Source organism: Pundamilia nyererei, unplaced genomic scaffold (genome assembly GCF_000239375.1).
Source record: "Pundamilia nyererei isolate P.nyererei 1_Seehausen unplaced genomic scaffold, PunNye1.0 scaffold00027, whole genome shotgun sequence".
In the NCBI taxonomy this organism is placed as follows: Eukaryota; Metazoa; Chordata; class Actinopteri; order Cichliformes; family Cichlidae; genus Pundamilia; species Pundamilia nyererei.
The window spans coordinates 2,684,634-2,707,902 of NW_005187428.1; the positions used below are offsets into that span (position 1 = coordinate 2,684,634).

General features: G+C 40.4%; 1 protein-coding gene across 10 annotated transcripts in view; it reads left to right on the forward strand.

Moving 5' to 3' along the window:
* LOC102192473 (neuronal cell adhesion molecule-like) overlaps window positions 1-23,269 on the forward strand; it is a 74,342-nt gene that overhangs the window by 46,190 nt on the left and 4,883 nt on the right. For 3 of the 10 annotated variants that reach the window (XM_005728144.2, XM_005728145.2, XM_005728146.2), the window contains 29 exons: window positions 4,568-4,723; window positions 5,544-5,555; window positions 6,120-6,225; window positions 6,800-6,993; window positions 7,111-7,143; window positions 7,357-7,479; window positions 7,907-8,077; window positions 8,599-8,655; window positions 9,679-9,790; window positions 9,910-10,094; window positions 10,279-10,413; window positions 10,688-10,831; window positions 10,929-11,040; window positions 11,121-11,287; window positions 12,584-12,731; window positions 12,920-13,044; window positions 13,322-13,348; window positions 14,136-14,237; window positions 14,768-14,965; window positions 15,263-15,333; window positions 15,566-15,791; window positions 15,943-16,058; window positions 16,147-16,348; window positions 17,364-17,486; window positions 17,870-18,046; window positions 20,190-20,204; window positions 20,716-20,775; window positions 21,010-21,120; window positions 22,529-22,690. In XM_005728144.2, coding sequence (XP_005728201.1) covers window positions 4,642-4,723; window positions 5,544-5,555; window positions 6,120-6,225; window positions 6,800-6,993; window positions 7,111-7,143; window positions 7,357-7,479; window positions 7,907-8,077; window positions 8,599-8,655; window positions 9,679-9,790; window positions 9,910-10,094; window positions 10,279-10,413; window positions 10,688-10,831; window positions 10,929-11,040; window positions 11,121-11,287; window positions 12,584-12,731; window positions 12,920-13,044; window positions 13,322-13,348; window positions 14,136-14,237; window positions 14,768-14,965; window positions 15,263-15,333; window positions 15,566-15,791; window positions 15,943-16,058; window positions 16,147-16,348; window positions 17,364-17,486; window positions 17,870-18,046; window positions 20,190-20,204; window positions 20,716-20,775; window positions 21,010-21,120; window positions 22,529-22,690 — 3,496 coding nt within the window. In that variant the 5' untranslated portion in view covers window positions 4,568-4,641. The remainder of the gene's footprint in view (window positions 1-4,567; window positions 4,724-5,543; window positions 5,556-6,119; window positions 6,226-6,799; window positions 6,994-7,110; window positions 7,144-7,356; window positions 7,480-7,906; window positions 8,078-8,598; window positions 8,656-9,678; window positions 9,791-9,909; window positions 10,095-10,278; window positions 10,414-10,687; window positions 10,832-10,928; window positions 11,041-11,120; window positions 11,288-12,583; window positions 12,732-12,919; window positions 13,045-13,321; window positions 13,349-14,135; window positions 14,238-14,767; window positions 14,966-15,262; window positions 15,334-15,565; window positions 15,792-15,942; window positions 16,059-16,146; window positions 16,349-17,363; window positions 17,487-17,869; window positions 18,047-20,189; window positions 20,205-20,715; window positions 20,776-21,009; window positions 21,121-22,528; window positions 22,691-23,269) is intronic. The other 7 variants (XM_005728147.2, XM_013909557.1, XM_005728148.2 and 4 more) reach the window with 7 other exon arrangements.

The window sequence follows — 23,269 nt, forward strand, 5'->3', positions numbered from 1 at the left end:
CACACACATACTCCTGATATCTAATGGCACAGAGAAATACATGCAGCCCAAGGCATGAATAGCAGGCACAGAGAGCACCCGGCAATCTCAGAAAAATAAACGCTTCCAACCGAATCAGTTTCCTCATCACCTCCTTCCTGAGCGTGGAGTCATTCTCATCATAATACCCCTCCACCCCCATCCATTCAGGCATCTGTGGGGGATCCCTGCTGCTCCATTAAGGCCATACCGAGGCTCACAAACCCCTGATTGCATGAGCCATCAATAGCACTGATTATGGAAGTTAATTAGGGTGCTTGGTGCAGGAGAAAGCCTTGTTTTTCATCATAGATGTTAAAAGTGTAGAGTTCTGATGCAATAGCTGTGATTCTGTCAGGGTTGCAGTGTTGCATCACTAATGTTTGGCACATACAATGAGAAGATCTGTGCAAGTGATGAGCATATGAGGCATATAGTGTTATCCGTTGCTGTGAGGGGAATTCAACTGGAATTTTTTCTATACTGACTGCAATCCATTTACACTGCAGTCTACTTCCATTGTCAGTCCTCGTGCCCCTGTCACCTCTATCTGTGTGCTCAGACACGTCCTGACCCTCACATTCTGTTGACAGCCTCTGTGAATGTGCTTTATCCTGGGTGTGTATGTGCTGTTGCGTGTGCTATGTCCCTGACATGTGCACAAAACCAATTAGTTTTGGGATGGTGAAGTAGCTGGGTATGGGAAAATGACAATGGAGTAATTGAAGAGGCTGGATGAATGAGAGGCAGACAGCTCAATGCAGCTTTTACAGAGCAGAGTGTTGACAAAATGAAAAGCAAGACGTGAGCGAAGGTGGTCTTATGTAGTCGGAGACAGTAATTAACATTGCAGCCTTTCACTTTGCTGACATTAATTTTTACTGAACTTAGCTTGTTCGGTATTTAAACGCTAGCTTTGCTCATTCATTTTTTTTCTGCAATCAGATAACAAAGCTGGCCATTTGTAAACCACATGTTTGTTTGTGTTGGCTTTTCTTTGTAACCATTTCAGGCACGATTTTCAACAACTTTAACCTCATATTAAGCTGAAAATGTCTGGCTGAGAGTTCCAAAAAAAACCTTGCTTTTCCATATTTGATGTTCACTTGTCATTGAATGTAAATGTTTCAAGAGATGCAAGAAATGTACAGAAAACCCATAAAACAATAACTTCAAAGTATTTTGTAAAAAGTCAAAATATTAATATTACTTCATCACAAGTAGTTTAAGATGCCACAAGCAACAAATGTACCAAATGTCTGCAGGATTATTATTCGAGTTACCACGTCCTCTTAGCTCACTGATACATATCTTTCAGTGTTTTTGTTTTACACCCTGCAGCCTTGTTTTTGGTTTACTGTGGCAGCTGTCACGGTGTTCAGATGATGGACTCTGTCTGCAAGGAGAGAGCTGAGACTGAAATATGTTTTCAGTGCCGCCTGCTTGTCTGCAGGCCTGTTTGCATCAAAAAACGACCTTTCTGAATTCTGTGAAACTTGATTGATAAGGTGAAGCACAGGCAAGGGAACAATGGAAAATATGGCATTGACCTCGGATGAGCTCTCCCACTTGTCCCTTGTTTTTTAGATGCAGCTGGCAGCAGTTGTGAATAAGCACTGTACTTGTCAAATCTACAAGTTTAAAGACATGGTTCACTCCCAAATCTAACTTGGTGTTATTTTTCAATCTAAATCGTTTTCATGTAAGTTGCCAAATTTTTGAGATATCGGCTGTAGAAATGTCGGCTTTCTTTTGAATAGAATGGAATAAATTGGCACTTGCCGTGCAGTACTCAAAGTGCCACTTTGAAAAACTCATCAGAAATATATTTTCTTGTTGGCCAATATATTTGGTTCTGAAATCACCAAATATTGGTATCGGCTGTAAAAACGATGTCATCACGAGGTAGTGCCACGAACAGTTATCACGTTTCAAAGTGAGACACCAGCTTAGTTTTCTTTCTCAGCTTTATCTACCGTATATGAAAAAGAGTGAAAATCATTTCTGGAAGTGCCCTTACCAATCTGTTGTGTTTTTGTCTAAGAGACAATTTCCTGTTCGATATTATCAGCCATCTGACGGCTTTTGGCACAGCACTCCAAACGGGACTGGGGTTTTATCTGAGCTCCAGCAAGAGAGATATGTTGACTTTGGGCTTCCATCTTCTGTCAGCACAGGATGCATAGGACGGTCCGGCAATAGAGAAATATATTTTGCGATTAAGGTTCACCTTGAATAATTGTATATTGAAATAAAAAATTGGTTTTGAACTCTAGTTTCTTTTTTTTTTTTCAAGATTCAGGCCCAGCTTGGATTACGCTCAAAATATACTGAACGACATGAGTCGACTGAGTTTCCACCGTCACTCAACTGTTAGACGGATATGAGGTTTGGCCTCATATCACTGAAACTTACAGGGGTGACTGTAGCAAACAGACATATACTGTACACACATACAAGTAAACACAGGCCCACACGTGTACGGTGTGAACAAAGGAAACACACTGGCTGGCTGGAGCTGAGCTGCTACACCTCATTAAATTGGGAAATGAATCTAGGATGAATCCCTGGCTCCATTCCAGATAAGAATCTCAAAGCTTATTGGGGATTCACCATAAAATGTATAATTAACACATTTATTCTGTTGCTGTCACACGCTGGCCATTTTTACTTCACCCTTTTTTTCACTCTCAGTTCGGGCTGTAATTTATGATTTAGAAAAAAAACCCCAAAAGTAGTGACGGTGACATTAATGCCTTAATGCCTAATACCAAGCAAAATGAATTGGTGCTAGAAAATCACTGCGCTGCAACACCTTACTCATTATCGTGAATGGATTTTGCATAAACAATATGTGATTGTAAATTTCCAGCAGAAGCTGAAAATATACTGAAGGAAAGGAAATGTACAGTTTCAGCACCGATGCCTGCAGCCTGCAAATTATCTTGATGAAATGACCCTCTGGATCTTTTCATGTCAAATCCCAAGCCAGAGCTGCCTGAGGTGTCCACAGCAGTGTGATTGGCTGCCCTGGGTGAATAATACAGGCCTTCCCAGGAGAGGTATAGTTGAAGCTGAGGGCAGTAGACATTAGCCTTGGTCTCTTCCCATGCTACTAGACACCGGCTCTGAGGATGGTTCTGAATCATGACTTTAGGGCAGCACTAACAAATACCTCAGTTCCCCTAGGAAGACCAGATCTTACCGCATGGCTGTCTAGCCTCTGGTACCAGACATCGCTTTTACAACCTCATCTGCAGCCCTGACCTGCCCCACGCCCTAAGCAGGCATGCAGTACGCATGTGTAACTCCAGCTTTAGAGTGCTCCACGTGATTTTTTTCATTCTGAATTTGTTAGTGTGCTTATGCGATAATGTAGCAAATTAATCTGCCTGAGCTCTAAATTAAGCTGTGACATTTTTAATATGGTGCCAGTGGATGAAGAAGCGAGATAAAAACAGGTCAGACTACAGTTATTAAAACGACTCCTCCTAAGTTCATTTTCTTCATTCTTTTGACTCGGCAGCACTGAACTATGCAGATTAATATGAATTCAAATGAGCAGTCAATTTAACCTTGTGCTTTTTTAGATTTCTCTGAAGTTTGAGCCACATTCTGATCTTTTATAACTTCAATATTATATTCTATGATCTTTTGCCTGGATTAAGGTGTAATGTGGTAGCTGCGAGCTGTGTGGCAACAAGTGAACATTTTTGTTCTGTGGTTTTGTGACGTGACTACATTTTGCTTTGCTTTTTACTCAGTTCATTTAACGCTTGTGTTGTGATCAATGACTGTAGAGCAATGACTGCAATCATTGGTTGTGATGGAGACACAATTTGATAAAACTACTTAACAAAAAAAAATCCCCACTTAACAATGAATCAGTACCCCAGTTTGCCCAAGCAAGGAAAACATACGTCACCTCAGCTTAACCTGAAATCTTGTTGAACCAACTGTCCTCGACAAACAGAGATGTCACACATATTTATTTCTGTCTCGTCACATATGACATTCCCACTACAGCAGTCTAATGAAAGAATGATGGTTCGCTCTCTGAAATCTGACCTCATTTCAGATCACTTTGCTGCTGGCTCAGCCGGTCAGTCAATCACATTGATAAAGCTCCGAGTGAAATGGAAAGTAAAGTGAGTGTCCCCTTGTCTTGTCCCTTGGCATGTCATCTGCCAGCTGATGTGATCAATACGGCAGAGAAACCTAATGGCATCATGGCCGCGCCTGTGATTAGCCCTGCAAAATGAACCCATGTGGGCCCCGTCGGTCCCTATCAGAATGCACTAGATCAAAAAGATAGCTTCCAGCAAATTGCAGTGGATGGTAACTAACATCAATCTGTGGCTAGAGCTATGATGTGTCTCTCACTCATTCTCTCTTTCTTTGACTCAAAACCACATAATAGAACAAAACTCATTATATGACTGATGACAGCAGTAACTGGATGTGCTATTCAGCCCTGCGCTCTCTGTCCTTGCTTATGTCTCTAAAAGCTTCTTTCCTTCGTTTGTTCTTCTCTTGTCTCCACCTGCAGTTGTGAAAGTGCACGTGTCCTCAGAGGCGGTGCGTCACTGAATTTGGGGGCAGACCTTTGCGTCTCACGTGATCATGGAGTGGAGGAGGATGGATGTAGGAGTGCTTCTGCTGTTCCTGGTGCACCTTGCCACTGCGCTGGAGGTCCCACTAGACCGTAAGACAACAAATCACACACAGCTGTAAACAAAGTCGTCGCACAGTGTCAGGATTACTTTGCATTTAGTTACAAGATAAGTCACCCGGCCTATTACTTGATCAAACATTTTGATAATCAAGCACATAAAAGCCGAATTTATTTTGATTTTGGATTGACAAATTTACCGATAATGACTTCCAGGTCCAGTACAGTTTGGCTGATAAAAGTTTTACCCTTGCATAACACTGTATAGCTTGTTCTTCTTTGTGTTATAAATATTGTTAACAATTCATTAATTTTGCCTTAAATTTCAGAAAAGTATGAAAACAAGCTATTTTTAATTTCTGAATCTAAAAATTCTGCTTTAAAATTTTTATGGCAAGCAAAAATATGAAACACATCCATTTGAAAGTAGAAAATATTTGTTGTTCATGTGAAAATTGGCTATTAAATAATTTTTTTGGAGAGTCAAATAAGTATTTTAGCTCTAGCCTAGTCTAGCCTTTCTTGTAAGCATCTGTGTAGTTTCATCAATGTACTTTATGTTTTTTCCAGTTACTGTGACTGCATTTTATCCATGTAAATGTAGTGTTGTTTGTATATTAACAATTTTTAGATACTAATTGTGACTTACATGGACTGACATTTAACGTTTCAGCCTGAAGCTTCTGTTGCTTTTTTGTATTTGGTTGACTACTGGAGGCCTCCATTCCTCAATATAGAGCTAGCCACGTGCGAACCTTGTTACAAGGCAGAGATATTGAGGGGGATATTTTTCATAACTAATATCTGGTTATTTTTACTGTCACTATTCTTTTTTCTTTCTTCTTTGCTGAAGTTCTGGAAGGATGTAAGTCTCAAAGAATCTGAGTTTTTGCTTGCAGCTTGTTTTTGGATATTAAAGATTACATTTTATCTAGCTGCTCGTTATGAATTGTTGAATTGCATTTAGTCGGATTTGTTTTACAGGATAGTGAGTGTGATTTCGAGTGGCCTTGGCATGTTGCATGCATTGATTTCTGTGTTTCTTTGTTTGCTGTTTTTGTTCTGTGTGTTTCTGCAATGGTAGAGTATTTTCCATAAAGCAATACTGCAAACAGCATGAGTCCTTATATCATTTGTTTTGTCATAGTCCATTACTTATCTCCGCAGCACTGACAGGAATACATTAGGCATCGGCTCATTGCAATAAAAGGAAATGTACCTGAGCTTTCTGCCTACCTTTCTGCATTCTGAGAGCTTTTTTCAGTTTGTCAGCAAACAGCTGTGTGGTTTTATTCAGTATGCTAAGTCTGCATGTTATTGGTAATCACTGCTGGTGTGGTCAATGCAGCAGCAGGAAAGAAAAAAAAAGAGACCTACTTATGCAGTAAAGGTCCTGATTAAATATCGCCCGTTTTCTGGTCGTCTTTAGTGCCGCAGCCGCCAACCATCACTTACCAGTCCCCTAAAGATTACATCGTCGACCCACGAGAGAACATTATAATCCACTGTGAGGCGAAGGGAAAACCGCATCCCAGGTAGGAATCAGTGAATTTCTTTTAAATGGAAAAAATATATATAAATTCCCCAGGAGTGGATTCAGGTACCACCTGTCACAAATGTTTAAAATGTTTTCAGCAGGTTTTCTAAACAATGCCAGAAAAGTTCTGCTTGACTCCTACACATTCAGGCCTTGACACCTGTTTTTGAATGCTTTGAATGAATCTAACATATAGTTAGCTTTCATCAAGATAACATACATGCACATAAATTTGTGGTTTTATGCTCGCAAGAACTCATAGATAAAATACACCTCTCAGCCCTTAACCTTTACTTTACCCCAGATTATTCTTCCCCCAGCCCAAAGCAAGTTTATTATGTAACCATCCAGAATATTTTTGTAGATTTAAACTTGGCAAATATAGGAAAAACTTTTGAAAAAGTTCTTTAAAGAACACAATTGGAAACATTTACAGTAAAAATTCAGGTGCAATGAGATAGCCAAATAGGTAAAACAGATTTTATTAATGTGTTCTTTTTTATATGAATTACCAGATTTGATCACTTGAAAATTACCTGCATTCTTATGATAATGGTCTTATTTTTCCTTAGTTTCTCCTGGACAAGAAATGGGACCCACTTTGACGTCGAGAATGATCCCAACGTGGACATGAAGCCGCAATCTGGGACTCTGGTGGTGGATATCAGCAGAGAGAGGGTTGAACACTACGAGGGGGTGTACCAGTGCACAGCACGAAACAAACACGGAACCGCTGTTTCCCACAATATAGTGGTTAGACAGTCCAGTGAGTGCAGCTTGCTGTATCACTTCTTTAAAATCACTTCTCTCTCTTCTTTCATTGTCTCATGTGCATCTTATGAAAAAAAATCACCTCCTTTCTTCTCTTTTTCTAACGATTAAGTTGCAATTTCCATCTTAAGAGCTCTCCTGGAAGGTAACAGTTGTTTGTAGAAAGGTGCATGTTTTATTTTGTTGGACACGACGGTAGATATAGGTGATTGAACCTTTGTAATCCCCCCACTTCCATATTTTTATTCTTGATCATTCCCCTCATCTTGCCACATTCGTCATGCAAGCTCCAGTCTGTTAGCGACCCATATTTTTTGCCAAATTATGATTTGATCGTGCTATTCTCCAATCGATATAGGATCCCCCCTGTGGTCAAAGGAAAAAATCAAGCCAATCGTGGTGCAGGAGGGCGTGTCTTTGGTGTTGCCGTGTCGCCCCCCTGCTGGCCTACCCCCTCCCATCATATTCTGGATGGACAACAGTGAGCAACTTGATATCTTATGTTTCTTTGTGGTAACATGATGTTTCTGCTGCTGGAAAAAAATAAGAATTACGGTGATTTTCTTTTTCAATTTCCTGTTCCATCTTACAACCAATCATACTGTATTTCATTCTGCAAGCTAGGCTGTTGGAAATGTGGAAATCGTAATATATTTTTTCTGCTGTCACATTTATTGGTTTCTTTTCATTCCTTAAAATTTATCACATGAAAAATACTGAATGGCAACAAACTCATCTTCAGCCTGATGAACTGCATATCAGAATGTGAATATTTGTGATTAGATGCATACATAAATACCTGATTATATAGGAAATGTAGACCCATAAGCGTAATGCAGCTGCATCTATAACCTGTACTCTCCCAAACACTTTCCTGTATAATGTTAATGTGACGCTGTACATTTCAGACTTTCAGAAGCTCCCTCAGAGCAAGAGGGTGTCTCAGTCGTTGAACGGTGACCTGTACTTCTCCAATGTTCGCCGAGAGGACACCCGGAACGACTACATTTGCTACGCCCGCTTCCCCCACACACAAACCATCCAGCAGAAACAGCCCATCACTGTCAGGGTCCTTAACCGTAAGTCTGACACAGCGTGCGATGCAGAGACACGAGCACTGAAATCTACTCAAGTCTTTGTTATAACCTTTAAGAAAGTGGCAGCGTTTGTAACGTGTGTGCGGTTGATTTTACGGTAGTTTGTGCAGGCATGACGGCGTAGGAGGAAAACAGCATTTCCTATCTACGATGCCGTCCTTGGAGACGCCAGCGGTCGCTGCCGCACTGAAAAGGCATATTGTCAGAGCTCTCGTGGTTATCTGCCAAACAGACGTTCAGTATTACTTCTGTAATATGTTCTGTATACACATTCTCCACCAACAACAAAGGCTTCTCTCATCTCAGCTACAAGACGGCAGGCTGTCTCCACTAAAGTAGATTCTTATGGCGATCATTCTTCATCGTAGATTTTTTCCTGTCATGTGAATTTTTGTTCTTCAGTCATGTTAAGTTGTCCAAGCTTTTGTTTTTCTTTGCCTTGATGAGTTCAACTTGTGAAATGGCGTGTGTCTTTTTTTGGTCTTTTTTCTGTTGTGTTGCAGTGGATGAAATCAATGACACAATGGCAGCTTTTTACAATGACACTGATTTATTTAGTGGTGAGTTATGGCACCCCCTAGTGTTTAACCCCCAACTTAGAGCTCCACACTAGCTCTTACCCACTAACACTAACCCTTCAACCCATCAACCCTGAGATTTTCTGCAACGTTACTGATTATTTTTAAGGGGTAGGATCTGGCACCCTCTAGTGATTAATCCCAACATGGAGCTGGGAATTCTGTCTTACCCACTAACTTCTACCCCTCGAACCTAGAAATCCAAGTAAAGTCTTTGTCAACCTGTAACTCTTCCTCGATCTACCCAATTAGCTCTCCCTTTCTTAACATGTAGTTCTTCTCACGAATTTTCAAAATTAGAGCTGCATGCTCTTTTCCCTAAACTGGACGGACTCCTTGGGATACTTGGGGAAAAAACATCACATATTAATTCAAACACATATAAAATTTATTCTGGATTGTCAGTTAACGAATTAACTCCATGTAGTAAAAATATGCATGTTAAAATTCTACTTTTCTTTCTCCAATCTTAATACCTAAGGATTTCCAAACTTGTAATTTACTCTCTTACATATAATTTTCTTCACATTTCATTTCTCCTTAACATTTTTTGTCCTTGTCTAGTGGCTACACATGTTGGCAAAATTGAAACATGCAAAAACCTTGATTCTCATCAAATTAAAACACTCACTCTGGATTTCATATTCCTAGTTATGGAGATTACTTTGTCACCAGGTAAATTGCCAGATTAATGGCAAAAAGCAGTTCTCTGTGTGCTGCTTATTAAGTTAATGTATTCATTTATTTCATACCAAACACAGTACAATGCATTAAAAAGAAGTTAAAGTCTAAATTATAATAATTAGTCTGTGATAAAGTGACGTCATGTACGTATATAGCAGACCATTACACGTTTCAGTTTTCCAATTTGTGTGGTGATGGGAGGGTAGTAATACTAAAGGAGCTGATTTGCTCTCAATCTTGCAGACGAGGTGCTCATTTCTTTGCCTTTACAATCGCTTTCATCACTCATATGATTCTGCGTGCGTGTGTGTGTAAATATAGAGGCACCCGTGGATGACAGAAGACCAACCTTCCTCATCCCATCTGGCTCATCCAGTTCCAAGATGGTGTTGAGAGGTGATAAACTGGAGATGGAGTGCATTGCTGAAGGATTGTAAGACAAAGAATCTGCTGTTAATTCATGAACTCGGTGCATTCATAAGTCATGTATTTAACGAGCGTCCACCTGCCATCATCCGTTTGTCTGTCTGCGCTCTCTCTTTGTGAATCTAGGCCCACCCCTCACATCTCTTGGACCAAAATAAGCGGTGATCTGCCTTCCAAACGCACCTCCTTCCTGAACTACAACAAGACCCTTCACATCGAGGACGTGTCAGCATCAGATGAAGGAGATTACCGCTGCACAGCGAAGAACCAGTTTGGCTCGGTGCACCACACCATCCACGTCATGGTCAAAGGTGTGCTTGAGGAAATGCTCAGCTCCCATCAGACTCTGAGCTGCTTGGGAACTCAGTCACTGCTTCTCTCTACCGCTTTATTTTCTCCCTCTTCCTTATAATTGATTTATTCACAGAAGCTAACAGGGCAGTGGGTTTAGTGATTAATTGTCCAGCCTGTTTCTGTACCCTGTGCTGCTTGCAGCTGCTCCATATTGGATCGATGTCCCTCCCAGGAACCTTGTCCTAGCTCCAGGGGAGAGCGGCAGGCTGTCCTGCTTGGCCAGCGGCACACCCAAACCCACCATCACCTGGGCTATGAATGGCATCTCCATAGAGAGTAAGTGCAGCCTCTTTTTTTTTCTTCAAACTCTCTCAGCTTTCATAATAGATGATCTCCTTTTTCATGAGAAGCAGGCATTATTAAAATCGAAATTGTAGATGCCTTCCCTCGGGTGGGTATTGATTCATATTTCCGTGAGTTATTATACAAATTCCGAGTTATGATACCACCTTTTTCAAACATCATTATAAGGGTGATTATGAGTTTCAAAAAGCTCTTTCCATTATCCAGATATATACAGTATCTTTTAATCCCTTTTGTACATTAACAGATTCACCCAAGGATCTGAGCAGAAAGGTGGAGGATGACATCATCATCTTCACCGATGTACAGCCTGGATCCAGCGCTGTGTACCAGTGTAACATCTCTAATGAGTACGGTTACGTCCTGTCCAACGCCTTTGTCAATGTCCTCTGTGAGTTCACTACACTCTATCCCTTTGCATTTGAATGCCTTTTCCATTTATATTGATTCCTGGAAGGCAATAACATGGCAATAATGCTTCATTGCAGCCGAGCCACCCAGAGTGCTAACACCACCCAATAAAGTCTACCAGATCATCAAGAACCACCAGGCCTTGTTAGACTGCTCCTCCTTTGGATCACCTATGCCAAAAATTACATGGTGAGTGAACGAAAATCTAACAGAGGAAAATTGTGTCGTGTTTCTTTTACAAACTGAAAACAACTGACTTTGTGCTTTAGGTTTAAAGACAGTCGGTCCAGCATCCTGCAGGAAGACCCTTACATTCTTCATGACAACGGGACGTTAGAGATTCGCATAGCTCAAGCACAACACAATGGCAAATACACATGTGTTGCTACAAACAGTCTTGGGATTTATGAGAATCATGTCTACCTGGAGGTCAAAGGTAAGAGTGCTCCTCTCTGAAATTTGTATTCGTTTGGCTAATAATTTTAACAAGTTTTTAATAACAGGCCTAAAAATTATACTAAATAAAACTCTTGATATGCATTACTACTGTACTCACTGGACACATTAGACACTTTACACTTTATTATACACCTTTCTAGTGCTGGGTTACACCCTCTTTTTGCCTTTATAATTACCTTAATTCTTTTTGGTATAAATTCAACATAGTTAAATAGTTATTTACAAGTTACTGTAAATAGTTTGAATGATACTCAGTTGGTCTTAAGGGGCCCGAAGTATGCCAAGAAGTAAAGTAATTAAGTAATAAAATAGACAATATAAACAATACAAAGGGTTAAATATTTTTTTTAAAGTTTCGATCAACAGAAGGCTTGTTGAAACAGAAAAGTTTTTAACTGCTTTTTAAAGGATTCCATGTCCCCCACAACATTACTTCACCACCAACAGCCTAAATTGCTGATAAAAAGCATCAGACCTGGCAACATTTTTTTTTAAACGTCTATTATCCAATTTTAGAGAACCTGTGCAATTTGTAGCCTCAGTTTCCTGGTCTGTTTCACAGTTTGATTGTCAATTCAGCAATACTCCTCTGCATACCTTGGTTGTAACAAGTGGTTATCAAGAAGGAATTTTTATTTCTTTTTTTTCTTTGCGCCAATTTCTGTGAATCTGAGGTGGCTGTATGCTAAAGTCTCAGTAGGTTAACATACTCAGTGTAGCCCATCCAGAAGCAACAACCATATGTTCAAAGTCACTTTTATCACCTTTCTTCACCAATTCTGATGCTCATTTCATCATACCTACATGTTGAAATGCAAAGCGTTGCTGTAATGCGATTGGCTAATAGATATTTGCGTCAACAAGCAGTCGAACAGGTGTACTTAAAAAAGTGGCCATTGAGTGTAGCCTACCCTTTATTGACCAACCCTTTATATTTACCTGTAAAATGGGCCCGCCGATGGGCTCATGGTCAATAAAGGGTTAAGTGTATAAAATTATTTATTTATTTATTTATTTTTAACTGCCTGTATATTTAACTGTTTTTCTGTTTCTTTAATGTAAATCTGTTCTATTTTGAGCCACGGACAGTCATCATGTACCAGTCAGCACACCTTAATTAATCACTGAGGTGACTTGCACAAAATGAATCCATGGCAAGCTTCAGTTTCAACACTTGCATTTTGAATCTGTCAGCTACTAAATAAGACCCTAGCTTGGAGCAAACACGTGGCAGTTTCACAGCTCCTGGACCTCTTTATTCTTCCCCCAAAAGAGCCAACCCGAATCCTGAAGCAGCCAGAATACAAAGAAGTCCAGAGGGGCCGATCTGTGGTGTTTGAGTGCACGGTAAAACACGACCCTTCGCTCATTCCCACGATGACCTGGCTCAAAGATGACGGAGAGCTGCCTGACGATGAGAGGTCAGAGCTTTTTATATCCGGAGATGTCTTCTTTCTTGAAGCCTGCTGTTAAAAACAAAAAATCAGGTCTTTGTCTGGTATTTGTGTACTGTTATGGATATATGCAGGATCCTTTGTGTACTGAATGTTGTAAAAGAAGAAAAAACACATACATTCAGTTCATAGTGACCTGCTGAATGTTTTTGCAGACTGATCGTGGACTCGGACAGCCTCACCATCACTGATGTTACAGAGGACGACGCAGGAGTGTACACCTGCATCATGAACACCACTCTGGACCACGATTCAGCCACCGCTAAGCTCACCGTTGTGGGTATGTAATGGTGTGCACAGTTACAAAACTGCTCAGGCATAAAACAGACTCATAACGTCTCTCTGTCTCAGCTCCTCTTAGAAAAGGTAACCTGTCCAATAACTTACCCACCGTATTAGCTTTCATCGCTTCAAGGTTAAATGCCGAGAGCAGATTTACTCAGTGGCACAAATATCCGTGTGCTTCATTCTAAAAAAGCCAGATTATTTTCTTTGTTTCCTTCTGAATGACTGACCTTTAAAACTCCCTATTTCACTCCTGCCCTCCTACCTGACAGAGGCCACAACACCAGCTGTTGTCTACGGTAAACCTGCAGCACACACGAGCACCCAGATGTGCTCTGCAGATGTGCGCTTGTGTATGTGAAATGCAGCATGCGTTGACCTGAAAATCACAAAGCATTATTGTGTATGTGTGTGGGCTTTTTTAAATTCATTTTTGATGTTCCAGCATTTATTTCTTTTTGCCTCTGAGAGTTTATTTTTTATAAAATTGCTTAGATATATTTTTTTAATGTTTTGCCAAATATGCATAATGTTTGAATGCTTTAAACCACTGGCGGCAACATTTACTCAAGCCAAAAAAAATGTCTCTTCACAGTCAAATGCAAACATCATTTGTAAAGCAGACATCTCCCGGTTGCACCACTTGGGATATTTCCAAATACACGTTGCTCTCATCACTTATTTATTCAAGGCGTGCATTTCACTTTATCACCTAATTCCAAAACATGAGCATCAATTTAACCTCTGTGTGAGCCTGAGACTCGATTTCATGCGGAATGATTATGTAGTGGGATTTTCATATGCATGATGCAATGTCTGCATGTTTATCACAGCCCAGATAACACAGTCTAGTAGAAGATGTACAGAAATAAAGGAGGAACTCAAAGGTGTGCTTGGTTAAATCAACAAATTAGCATCTATTATGGTTTCAGTATCACAGAAACATGGCCGACACGTCCTTCATTTTTTGTTTTTGCTCCATCTTGTTCATAGCATGAACCCTTCATCTTCTGTAGAATGAAGCCACTATGAATATAATCCCAAGCACACAGGTTGATGCTGCTGCTTGTGCTGTATTTCTCCCAGAGCGACCCGACCCCCCGACAGACCTGGAACTGACAGACCAGAAAAAGAGGAGTGTTCAGCTCACTTGGACCCCTGGGGATGAACATAACAGCCCTGTTCAGAGTATGTTTATGTGTGTGTGTGTGTGTGTGTGTGTGTGTGTGTGTGTGTGTGTGTGTGTGTGTGTGTGTGTGTTGTTTGGCTCGCTCTCTGTGTGGGTTTTATGTGAACGTACACCTTATTATTAGATTGTTGGCCTATATTGCTCTAAATGTTTTTGTGCAAACAAAATCTTTAAAATTGGCTACACCCAGTAGTAACCAATAACAAACTCTAAAATCTGCCTTTTGGCAAAAAAAGAAAAAGAAAAGAAATGCACTTAAAGACTTTTCCAAACTTTTCTGGAAAATTTACTTCTCTACTGTCAGTTAGTTTCCTCAGGGTGATGAAAACCCTCATCACTTTTTGAAAAACCGGGCTAAATCCGCTATTTTCTTGAATCCTCAAAGTGCTGCCGAAAGTGGATTTTTTTTTTGTTAAGCTGGGCTTTTTGAATTAAAGTATCCTAAAAAAAACCCAGAGGGCTTTAATTCCATTTATGGAAATATACTGTCAGACACTATTTAAGGTGTGATGTCTTTTTTTAAATACAGAATTTCTGATCCAATATGAAGACTCACTGCACCATCGGGGTCACTGGCATAATCTTACCGAGGTCCCTGGAACCAAGACAACAGCTCACCTTAAACTGTCGCCCCATGTTCACTACACCTTTAGAGTTCTGGCTCTCAACGCGGTGGGCTTCAGTAATCCCAGCCGCCCCTCCAGGATGTACAAGACAGAACCTGCAGGTACAGAATCAGCTGACTGACTGTGTGATTTCTGCTCTTCTTGGTGCAGTTTCCTGTATAAAGTAATTCTCCATATATCCATTTCTTAGCCTAATGCATTAAATAATGCATTAGGCTAACAGATGCCATATCAAAGCTGTTGTGTATCAAAGTAAAGACAATGAAGTACCGTAAGATTCAGTATGCATACATATACTAAAGTCTGTAAAAGTAAATCTGACCAGATTATAAGTACTATCTAAGAAAGATTTTCCATCCAATAAGTGTTAATTGTGTCCTTAATGATATATTTTTCAGCTCCAGATGAAAACCCAACAGGTGTGCAGGGATTTGGAACTGAACATAACAATCTTGTAATCTCCTGGAAGGTAATAAGCAGCATAAGGCTGATCCTTTTAATCCTCATGCATTTATTAAAGTCTTCTCATACTGCAGAGCTTGACTTTGTAATTGTGTGGTCTTATGAGCTTTCTTTATGGGGGTTTTTTCACTTTATTGTCATTCAGCAAAACTATATTTTCAGCTTCATATACTGTTACATGTTGTCTACAGAAGCTTTCCAATGGAGAATAAGTTACATTACAGCTTTCTCCTCTGCAGCCACTGACAAACCTCCAGTCTAATGGTCCTGGGCTTCACTACAGAGTGATGTGGAGGCAGAAGAAGGTAGAAAGCGAATGGAATACAGTGACCGTGTCCAACAATTCCAAGTTTGTTGTGTCTGGAACGCCCACGTTTGTTCCATATGAGATTAAGGTTCGGGCTGTAAACGACCACGGAGCTGGACCTGACCCTGCTATTGCCCACGGCTACTCAGGAGAGGACTGTGAGTAAGACTGTCTATTTTAAAAAAAAAGATTATGCTCAAGAGCCTGCGGGTGATGCAGCTGGTGTGTGTAACCTATAACATATTCTCAGTATGTTCCTTTTTTCTGTATTTTGCTGTTGTAATGCTGTGTTGCCCATCTACGATACAGTGCCCGTAGCAGCTCCAGAAAATGTGCACGCTGTGGTGCGAAACAGCACCCTGGTAGAGGTGTTCTGGGATCCCGTGCCCGCTCATTTAATACGCGGAAATATCAAAGGATATAAGGTACCGTATAAGAACCGCCGACAATGTAACATGTGCACCATTTCCACCAGTTGTACTATATACGTCATTTAAATCTACATGCTTTCAGGTGTCTTACTGGAGAAAACACCACTACAAGCACAATCCTGATCACATGGAGCAGGACATTCTTGTATTTAGTGGGAATCATACCCAGGGCATGCTGCCTGGCCTCCACCCCTTCAGTCTGTACTTGTTCAATGTAAGGGTCTATAATGGAAAAGGAGAGGGCCCCCGGAGTGTAACCCAGCAGTTTAAGACACCCGAGGGAGGTAAGAGATCGGAAGGGACACCCTTTGTGTCTGTGTGTCTTTTTTTTTTTCTTTCATATGAGAGTAGACTTTGTTAAAAATGACCCAGAGTATAGTTTCAGTCTTCATTATCATAACTGGAACAGGAACAGGTAGCAAATTAGCTCCACTTGAATGACAGCCTATGTAAAACAGTGTCACATAACTGGTTAGCAAATAGAAAATGATGACTTTCCACCTGTAACTGATCTATGCTCTAAATCAGCGGTCCCCAACCTTTTTTGTGCCACGGACCGGTTTATGCCCAACAATATTTTTCATGGACCGGCCTTTAAGGTGTCGCGGATAAATACAACAAAATAAAACTAGTACCGGTACCGAAAAAAAGAAAATTTATTCATAACACACGTGAAAAGACCGATTAAAAACCCTGAAAACTATACATTTCACACCTGAGCCTCAACTCTCGCGGCCCGGTACCAAACGACTCACGGACCGGTACCGGTCCGAGGCCCGGGGGTTGGGGACCGCTGCTCTAAATCATACAATCAGAAGTCTGGCTATTTAAGTTATTCAGTTATCAATGATTCTCTTCGGTCTGAGTTTGAAAGGTTTTTGTTTATTTTAATCTGTGAATATACAAGCAGTTGCTCAGTTTTTTTTTGCACTAGAGGCTTTAAATTTCCCAGTCGCCTATTAATCACATCCAGTCTAATTATAATGACACAAAGCAATTTTTGTAAGTAAGAGAAATTTTTCGCTTTAAGTGCTGCACAAGCTTTATTGCACACTGAAGGTCAAATATCAGAATGAAATATAAATAAGCAAGCCACAATGACTGGAGGCAGACTTTGAGTATTAACACTGGGCATTCTGCATAAAGTAAAACCCAGAAATCCTCAATGAACCGCGCCTCACACACACAAACACACACACACACACACACCGTCTCTTCAGCTATTTATTTAAAACATCCTATCTTTAGCTGCTCTTTAATTAACTTGTGCAAGGTTTCATTATATATGTCTTTTTGCAGTGCCGGGGTCTCCTACTTCGCTGATAGTCACTAACTCGAACCTGGACTCTCTAACCCTTGAATGGAGTCCTCCTCATGACCATAATGGGCACATTACCGGGTATACCCTCAAATATCAGCCAGGTGAGGCTTTTTTCGTAAGATTTTTGCATCTTTACCTAGTGAGTGTCATCTTCTTCATGTAGTTTGTAGATTTGTATGTCAGTCTTTTTCATGTCTTGTGCTGTCATTCAGATCATAAGACAGAAATGATAATCAATACTTAGAGTAGCCTAAGAGCATTTTTGTTTTTGCCTAAATTTAAAAAAACACAAATAACAAATCAACTTTGGTCATTCCTGCCTTCTATTTCTGAATCCTACACCCCAAATACTTCCATTTCCACCTTTTTCATCACTGACACTCCATCTACACCTCCTACCCAACTCTCTATTCAACTTACCCCACTGCTTCCCAACTTCCACCCCCACCCCATTATTCTTCTCGCCCATCCCTCACCCCTGTAGTAAATAACTCCAATGAACTGGGCCCAGTGGAGGAGCTGGCCTTGGCTGCCAATGAGACCTCTGTCACTTTGCCCAACCTCAAGTACAGCATACGCTACAAGTTTTATTTGAATGCGAAAACAGGCGCTGGAGCAGGTGCAGCCATTTCTCAGGAAGCTGTCATCATCAGGGAGGAAGGTAAGTCATCAAATACAAGACAAATATGAGAAAAAAAACTAACTAGATTTCATGTTTCTCCCACTGGAGATGTGGATAAATATTAGATTAATATATATGTTCTGTTCTGTATTTGTTGAGGTAAGAGCATGAAAGCGTGTAAATAATTTACAGAGCATGTGCTTGGTTTGTATTATTGTCCATCAGAACATTTTCCAGTACGTGTTATTTACCAGATTTGTTTGTTTATCTTGCTTTGAAAATTCGGTAAATGTCTGGTGAATATTTGCTTAAATTGCCCCTAGTCTTTTTAAAATTTCTAATCATTTTGGCGATCTAAGGAAAGCCCCTCCCAAAACAGCCCCAGAGACCTCTTTGGTGAAGTGGATAAGCAAACCTGAGTCCTGGTGTGCTGCAGCAGAACTGTGCAACACATTTAGCTTGTGTGAAGCTTGCACTGCTTTGCTGTGTATGCTTTGCCAGTTTGAATTGTTTGGTGTCAAACATTCCTCTAATTCTGTTGTGTAGTTTGAAGCTGCTCATCATTCAGTTACTGCAGACTTTATGGATTAGCTGTCAGAAAATCAGCTGACAACAACAATTTAGAAAAAAGTTGTTTCTTGTTATCCAGACCCATCTACCCATGTGTGAAAAAGTTATTGCCTCCTAGACCTGATAACTGGCTGTGCCATCTTTAGCAGCAAAAACTGCAATCAAGCGTTTGTGATAAATGACAACAGTCTTCTACAACATGGTGTGGATGTTTTGGCCCACTCTTCTTGAAGAATTGTTTTAATTCATCCACACTAGAAGGTTTTGAGTGTGATCAGCCTATTTAAGGTCAGGCCAAAGCCTCTTAATATGATTTAAGTCCAAACTTTGACTAGGCCTTTCTAAAACCTTGGTTGAGGTGTTTTTTTTTAGCCATTCAGAGGTTGTTTCTGATCATTGTCCTGCTGCATAACCCAAGCATGCTTGAGCTTCAGGGCATGAGCTGATGCCTGGAAATCCTCTTTCAGGATTTTCTGGTAGAGAGCAGAATTTATGATTCCATCAATTATGGCAAGTCGTCCAGGTCCTGATGCAGCAAAGCAGCCTTAAACCATCACACCATGTTTGAGTGTTGCCATGATGTTCTTTTTATGAAAGTTAGTTTTACACCAGATTTAACGGGATGCAAACCTTTTGTGGTGACTGTAGCTCGGGAGGAAGAGCAGGTCATCTACTGATCGGAACGTTAGTGGTTCAATCCCTGGCTCTCCCATTCTGCATGCCAAGTATCCTTGGGCAAGATACTGACCCCAAGTTGCTCTCTCCGATGCATCCATTGGAGTACGAATGAGTGTGATTGTTAGTTAGTAAGCACTTAAAAGCATATAAGGAAGTGCTTGTGTGAATAGGTGAATGTGGCATGCTGTATAAAGTGCTTTGAGGGCTCCGGGAGAGTAGAAAAGCACTATATGAGGATCAGTCCATTTACCATTTACCTGGATGAGTCATCGATGCACTGGAGTAATTTTGATAGGCCGGGCACTCAAGGAAAGGTTCACCAGTGTTCCAGATTTTCTCCATTTGTGGTTCAATCTCAAAGCCTTAGAAATGTCTTTGCAACCCTTACCAGACCAGACTGATGGATGTCAGTGACTTTGTTTGACAACTGTTTTCCACAGCTGTTTCTTTAGATCATGGCATGATGTGTTGCTTTTTGAGTTCTTTAAGCCTACTTCACTGTGTCACACAGGTTCCATTTAAATGATTTCTTGATTCAACAGGTCTGGCAGTAATCAGTACTGGGTGTGGCTCAGCTTGATTTTGTGGTTAATCACAGTTCATTCATGACTTAACAAGAGAACGGTAATTGCTTTTTCACTGAGGGAAGTTAGGTTTTGATAGCTTTTTCCCCTTAATAAATGAAATCATTTTAAAACTGCATTTTGTATTTACTCAGGTTATATTTGTCTAATACTAAAATTTGTTTGACATAAAACATTTCAGTGTAACAAATATGCAAATACCTTTTCACTATATATATATAACACTTTCAAGTTACACAGCACAACCACATAAATGTCTAAAAAAAAAAGACAGTTTGGGGATGTGGGTGGTTGTCTTCTCATAATGATCCCTGTCCGGTTGTTTCTCTTTGTCCTGTTTCTCTCTGCAGGCTCTGATATCACAGGTTGACAGAAATGTGGTGTTTCTAGACAAATGATTGTTTTACACATACAGCTAAAGCTGCAAAACCCACCATAAGCATGCGCTCCTCACCTCTGAGCAGTTTCCCTTCGCCTCTGTCCAATTCTGTGGCCAACCAGAATGCTTGGCCGAGGAGTTCAAAGCAGGGAAAAGTTCAAAGCTGCACAGATAAAGATGCTCTGTGACATGTGCTTTTTTTAATGCCATGTGATAAAACTAGATGAGTCTTTTCAAAGTGCTCAGCTGCTCTTCATCTTTTTTTTTCTCTTCTTTTTTTTTCGCTGTGCCTTTGGTGATTTTGACCCCCTTCTTACTTCTTCCTCAGTGGCCGCTGGTGATGCTTTCCTGCTGCATGCCAGGGGCTTCGCATGGCATGCCAATGAACTTTGTGTTCTCTGTATAATGACTTTAGCATCTGTGGTGTCTCTGTGTGTCTCTGTGTGTGTCTCACATGTGTGTGGCTCCATCTCTACCCCTCTTCATATTGTTTACAGGAAGCACCCAATCCCTTCATCCTATTGCACGGTCACCTCCACATGGTCCACCCCACAAGGGTACAGATTCTGCTGTGATATTAGTAACCTCAGTGTCTGTTGATTAGTGATGATTAGTTATGTATGTCCTCTGTTTTTGTTGGCATAGTTAAAGCAGTGAGAAACTAGATTTGGTGAAGCTTGGTGCACTTAATGTTAACTGTAGCAAAAGCAAAATATTTGATTGACAGTTATTGGATTGTCCTTTGACCAACAGACTCATGTTGATGGTTGTGTTTTCTCTTGTGTGCTCAGCAAGTCCTTTCGGAAACATTAGCTCCATGATCGGGGAAGACTGGGCCCTGATCAGTTGGGAGTACTGGGGCCCGGAGAAAAACTTTAGTGCACAATACAGACTAAATGACAGTAAGCAAAGAAACACCAACATTTTTCTCAGTTCCATTCACAGGTGGCAAGAGACTCCTACTTCATTATTGGCTTATGCAGGTGAATAGAAATATTGGCAGTCATGCTGATGCTGGCTCTGGCCAGTGCAGACCCGGATGTGATAAACAACGCTTTCTGTGATTGGATTGCTAATTACCCAGTGCTATAAATGCGTGCAGTTCCCTTGGCAATCTGGCTGGAACGTATGTAGACAAACGTCATAAAAGGCAGCACAAACATTTCCTATTACGCCAGCTGAATTTGACTGAAGTGCTCTCCATTGTTTTTATCCACCTGCAGTGAGGATGAACAGCACTGTAGTATGGCTCTCTCACACCTACCATTTTAATAGATTCACTTAGGGAAGATCACAATAATAGATCATAATCTTGCAAAATTTTGCTATCAAAAGCCTAATTATTGTGGTCATCAGTCACAACACATCTCACATTCAGCTCATTACCATTTGTGTACGTGCAGTGGCCCTAAAAGCTCAGCGCAAAAGAGGATCACCACCAGTTTGATAACGTATACGGCATTTTTGTCTGCAAATATGCCGCCAATTCTGTGAGAATGTACTTTTACTTACTTAGGCTACTACATGATTTTTAACTAAATTCAAGGTAGTCAAAAACAATTTGTGAACATTTGAAAGTTTTGATGTAAAGCTGAAAGTAGATGAAAAGTCTCTCTACTGCTCCTTGTATCAGAGGGCTTTTCCTTTTAAAAGGGCTTTTTTCCTTCCCACTGTCGCCAAGTGCTCATAGAGTCATCTGATTGATGGGATTCGCTCTATTATTGTATGGTCTTTACCTTACAATATAAAATGCCTGAGGCAACTGTTCTGGTTTTAACCTTTTGTGAAAGTGTCGTATTTATCAGTAAAATCACTTTTTTAGTGGGAGAATATGACTTTTATTGTAAAGCTAGAAAAGCACTTTTTTATGTATTTCAGTTACATTTGTCACTATGTACCACCTTTCATGGCAATGGAACAAGAACAGAAAATATACTTTTATATCAACCTAATCCAAAAGTAGCAAGTTTTAAAAATGAGAAAGCCCATTACAGCTTAGTTATTTTTTTGAATTCAGTATTTTCTAAGCAGCACACATATTATCAAAATGGTGAAATGATTTTTCTCACTTTGCAGCTTTTCTGAAGTTGCAGTGCATTGAGCTTTCGGGGACACAATAATAATTCATTCATAGACTTAATGGATTTTTTAGAACTCCATGAATATTAATGTTTGCCTGCAGCATAATGCCATACCAGTAGATGCTCTTTTCAGACAATTAGTTCCCATAATGTCATGATCTCCATGGCCTTTTTGAAGTTGTGTTCGCTCCTTCAAACATACTTCTCTTGATGAACATAACTCCTGCAGGTGAAAGTGAAGAGGACTGGAATACAGAGTTTGTGAATGGCTCTCAGAACATAACGCTGAAAGGCTTAAAGGGGGGCCTTTGCTATAGGGTCCGTTTGGTGGCTTTGGGTCACCACGACCAAGAATTCCACCACTCCAAGGAGCTCTTGGTTACTCTCCCAGGTGAGGCACTTCCTGGATGTTCGCCTCCACCTCGGTGTGGCTGAGCCTGGCCTTACACTTTGTCGTGTGTCGCGTATGGAGTAGTTTGTGCTTTTGTATATTTATACAGAATCGAGCATGGATTTAACAGATGTGATGTGGTTGTTCTATATGCCAGACATGTACTGTAGTGATGTGGACAGAACATACAGCATGATTTTCTGGTTAATGCATAATGAATGTCAGTGTCACACTGTTGGGGATTTTAGAAGTGGATATTCTAATATAGAATTTCAGCCTGTTTTTAGTATTTTATTTGACTTAATATCACCCGTGCTAACGTACGTTGTATGTCACTGTCCGTGTTTGCGTGTGTGTCTGTAATTGTGTGTACATGTTACTTCTTTGATTGTGTACTACTACTAATTTGGGCTCAAGTCACGGATAGGATAATGTTAGGAACTGTCTAGCTCATCTAACGTTAAAGTCTTTGTCAATAATAATATGCAATCTTGATTCACTCGTCACCTGAAAATTCATCATATCAGATGGGATATCTGCTCAAACGCTGACTTGATCTTCCATGTTTGTTTTAGCACA